The 4,295-nt window shown below is 48.6% G+C and overlaps 1 protein-coding gene across 1 annotated transcript; it reads right to left on the reverse strand.

Moving 5' to 3' along the window:
• Window positions 1-696: 696 nt before the first annotated feature.
• Window positions 697-4,086, reverse strand: LOC149986471 (uncharacterized). Its single transcript, XM_090246694.1, has 2 exons — window positions 3,601-4,086; window positions 697-2,782 (listed from the first exon to the last, which is right to left on the reverse strand). Exons 1-2 carry the CDS (start codon window positions 4,058-4,060, stop codon window positions 2,466-2,468), a joined length of 777 nt encoding a protein of 258 aa, XP_090102820.1. The 5' UTR covers window positions 4,061-4,086; the 3' UTR covers window positions 697-2,465.
• Window positions 4,087-4,295: the final 209 nt, after the last annotated feature.

The raw sequence follows: 4,295 nt of genomic DNA on the forward strand, positions 1-4,295 counted from the left end.
ATTGATATTTTTAAGTAAAATTTTTAGTGGATTAATCTTTGTATTAAATTTTCTAAGATTCTCACTTTTTCCTCTTTCATTAAAGAAGGCACTTATATATTGTCCATTCCTTCTTCAATTGTATTTTTAGAACTTCTACAACTTCATATTCTTCTTCAAGTTAAAGCTTGGCTTCTATATCTTCTATTATTCCTAAGACTCTTCTTTCCTTTCTTTTTGCTATGAAGTTTTTAACATGTTCACCCTTCATTTTACTATTTTAAAGTGATTCAAATCATCATTGTTGCTCCTAATTTGCAAAGTTCTAATGCTACATATGACAATCTATTTAGAACTACTTTTATCTCCCAACAATCAATTTGTGTTGTGCTTACACTCCCAATTGCTATTCCAATCAAGTTATTGATAGATATAGATGAATACATATATATATATATATATATATAAGAATGTTAAATAGATCCATGCTTTTACTAAATAGACCCATTCTTGATGAAGAATATGATAATCATGATGAATATGGTTGGTTTTTATTGGTTGCAAATCCAATGGTAGAGAAATAAACCCAAAAATCATTATTTTTTTCATGCTGGGTGGATCAATTTGGTAAAAACTTAGGTCTATTTAACATTCCCCTATATATAATATATATTGTGATACATTTATACCCACAACTTCCAAAGTTTCTACCCCAACTCACATTTAATAATCAAAATTACTTTTTGACAAGAATAGTTCAGCAGTTGATGGTCGACCAACGTGTGCTGCGCAACTCAACGAAGCTCTAATATATTAGAGCTCATAGTTGGATTCTATCGAGTTTCGTTTTCGAACTCAACCTCCTCAACAGACATTATCCTCATCAGGTCAGAACCCCCTCGTTGAAAACCCCTCGCGGAATCGAGAGCGCATACCAAATCTAGCCCAAATTATGTCACATGCACGAGAGGAGACAAATCCCAGCAGATTACTGCAAAAAATGCATAAATAAATAACAGCCATTGAATTGAGTTTTACCGACAAGAGAGAGAGCTTTTAGATGATGATCGACCGCGTTATCTGATCAAGTTCCGGCACTGTAGACGGCGACGCTGCGGAGAAAACCACCCTCTTATACCTCCCCATCAACCAATTCTGCGAGAATCTCCGCGAGAACGATCCTGACTTTACAATCTGATGATTCGTGGCGGAGCTCCTAACACTTCGTGTTCCAGACAATTAAACGCCCCAGAGAAGATTCGGTTTCGCAAGGGCCTAGACAGCTTGCTCAATGCCCACCGACGTCTCGGTCAAAGACCGCCTGAACCAGCTCACCCTGACCTTTCCTTCGGTCAATCAGCTTAGCAAGGACGATCGTTGCTTGAAATCCATATCCTTATCGACGACCTCCTCGCGCATAATCGACGAAGAAAACGACGACGCGTTAGAGAATCTTATCTTCAATCCAACTTCATCCGGGTCCGAGGACACTTCCGACCCGTCGCCTTCGACGATCTCCCCTCGTTCAATGTCGATGTCGATCCACCGATCGCCCTACCTTGGCGAGTAGGAAAAATCCAGGAAAGCTGCCGGGGACAATCCGGCGTTGAAATGCTCCGACCCAATTGGGGTTAGAAGCTGCCGAACGTGAGATAATGTGGGGTGTAAAGCCCGCGACTCGCCCAGTAGAGCTCGTCATTGGCGGGCGTGGCGCCGGCACTTGCGACCTCGGGAATGCTGTCAGAGAGGGCACTTCGGTGCGTGGGTTTCGAAGTTGCCCAGACTTGGGGTCTACCGGGACACGGCGTGGGCGTGAGACTAAGCTCCCAGTTGGAGGGATCCACGATGTACTCGTAGCTGCCCATGGAGTATCACCGGCCACCTTTGGGAGGGAGCTTTCGAGAGTCCCGTTTTGTCTTCACTTTGCGGCCCCCTACTTTACCGAGCTCCACCTTGAGCACTCGCTGCTTACCGTGCTCATCCATGACGCGGATGCTAGGGGCAAACGGACTCGGGGTCTCGACCTGGGGACGGAACTCGTGTGTCTCTTGCATCTCCTGGATTCCGCTTTCGGACTCTTCGCTGTTATCCACGTCGCAGATACGGAAGCTGTTCTGGTAGCTGCTGCTGTGGATGCTCCTGTGGAGGCTGCTAATGCGGCGAGATTCGCGCACGAGCCGCTCTTCCGGGGAGATTCGCAGCGGGTCAGAGCAGAAGCACCTGTTGGAAAGCATCATGTCAGAGGCGAAGGCCATCTCCAGCTGGTCATGGTGGGAACTGGAAGCGTGGCCACCATGGACGTGCGGGTCGGGTAGCCAGCTGCGACGGCACAGCGGGCAAGTGGAGTTCGACAACAGCCACGTATCAATGCATTCCAAGTGGAACGCGTGCTTGCATTTTGGCAACAATCGAAGCCGATCATCGTCCCCGAACTCTGTTAAACACACTGCGCAATTTGCACTGTACTTAAGCCCCCGGATGGACGCCTAGGAGAACACTGGCAGCGTGTCAATGAAGGCTTGCTCCACGCCTGCGTCATGCAGGTGAAACAATTGCTGCAGCTGGCCATAAAGTGCACTCGCAATGGGGCTATGGTTGCGCGGAGGAAGCCGCCGTCGACCCAGGCACCACGCGAGCAAGTGTAGTAACCCGGACAGTATAAATACCACGCAGAGGATGACGACGATCACAATCACATTGGGGTTGAACTGCGGGTCCCCTGAACCGGACGCTGCCGACGTTGCAGCTTGATGTCCTGTGGGAGAAAGGACGCCCAGATGGACGACTCCCTCCAGCGGCGCGGCTGTGGTGGAGATCCTAGGAGTGAGTATTAGGGAAGACATTCTTCGCGTCACTCCTTGCGTGGTGCAATAAGTACAGCGGAAATTTCGGATTCACAAAATTCTACAAAATTTTAAGAGTCTACAAATCTACCTTCTCGAAGAAGATCGTATAAATTGTTGCTCGTCCGGATTTTCACATACACAGTTCTTGACTAATTCGGTAAACCACAAAAAACCAGTAGGTCTATTCGCAACCGTGACTGTGGTGATACTGTAGCTAAATTTTGGAACCTAGTTGGTTAAGATCGTAGGGCTGAACACCGTCTCACTGCAGTCACTGCAACAAATATGAGCATACTACCGTCAACCTAGCCATGCACTTCGCATCGCTGCTAGTAACTGACTCTCGCCAAGATCCCTCAGATCCAGAATCCGCAACATCTACTTTCTCTCAAAGAGCTCCTTTTCTCCAATCCTCTCAGTGCCTGAAAAACCCTGGCTCTCCTTATCACACCTTCTACCCCCGTCTCCACTGTTCCGATTCCTGGACATCACTGTCACCTTCGCCCGGCGCCCTTCACTCTTGCACCACTTCACCTCTCAATTCCATGCACTACAACGACCCCCGACTCACATACATCCCCCAGATTCAAAACTCCTCATGAATTTCAACATTTTCCACACTCCGCCCTCGGCAGTTAAGGTTCAAATACCGACTCATTAATCAAAATTCACCTCGTCCCTTCACTCCACCGAGTCAACCAAAGTAAAGTTTCAAACCACTTATGCACCCACACACACACACACACGTGATTAGACTTCAGTTGTGTGGCAGTACCTAAAGTGCACCTCGAACCGACAAGCAAAAGCGGCGTGACGACGGCTCCTGCTGGCTCCCTAGCGCCCTCTGAGGTGAGTCCTCCCACATACCGACCGCAACAACTCACGGCGACGAATGGGGATTCCGTTGAAACGTCACGTTTCCGGCAACAGCACCCCGAACATTTTTCATGAACCGGCAGGGAAAACACTACCGGATGAAATCGCCGTGGCGAGTGGCAGAAAGAGGAAGCCACTGCGGAACTAGCTGCAGGTGGTGGTGGTCCGCAACGGCGGCAAGTGCGTGGCCGAGCCGCAATCCCCCCCGAATCGCAGCAGTCATGGCGACAACGAGCTTGTAAGGCAGCAGAGGAGACCCCAATGCCGCTGCCATTTCTAGCCATCTCTCTCACTAATTGTTCCTCCTCCTCCTCCTGGTCTTCTTCATCGTCTTCGTCATCCTCGTCCTCCTCCTCCATTAAGCAGCATTGAATTGAATTGAATGATTCTCGTCCCTCACGGGCCCCGAACAACCCCCTACCACCATCGCTACTGTCGCAGCGTCGTTATGCGTTACTTGCTTTGGGACACGCTAGGGCGCCGGGGCCCGAGAAAGGGTCCACACTAAGGATGAATATATTTTCGTCATTCATCCTCTATATAACGATAACATCCATGGGCTCGGTTTGATGAACGTGGATGGATGATGTTCGT

The sequence above is a fragment of the Physcomitrium patens genome, chromosome 23 (assembly GCF_059467195.1).
Source record: "Physcomitrium patens ecotype Gransden chromosome 23, ASM5946719v1, whole genome shotgun sequence".
Taxonomy (NCBI): domain Eukaryota; kingdom Viridiplantae; phylum Streptophyta; class Bryopsida; order Funariales; family Funariaceae; genus Physcomitrium; species Physcomitrium patens.

Bases quoted from the DNA above. Each gene is read 5' to 3' on its own strand.
- LOC149986471 (XM_090246694.1), bottom strand. From the start codon at position 4,060: ATGGAGGAGGAGGACGAGGATGACGAAGACGATGAAGAAGACCAGGAG. The intron at 2,783-3,600 runs GTACTGCCACAC...TCTCCACCACAG, and splicing joins CGGTTCGAGGTGCACTTTAG to CCGCGCCGCTGGAGGGAGTC.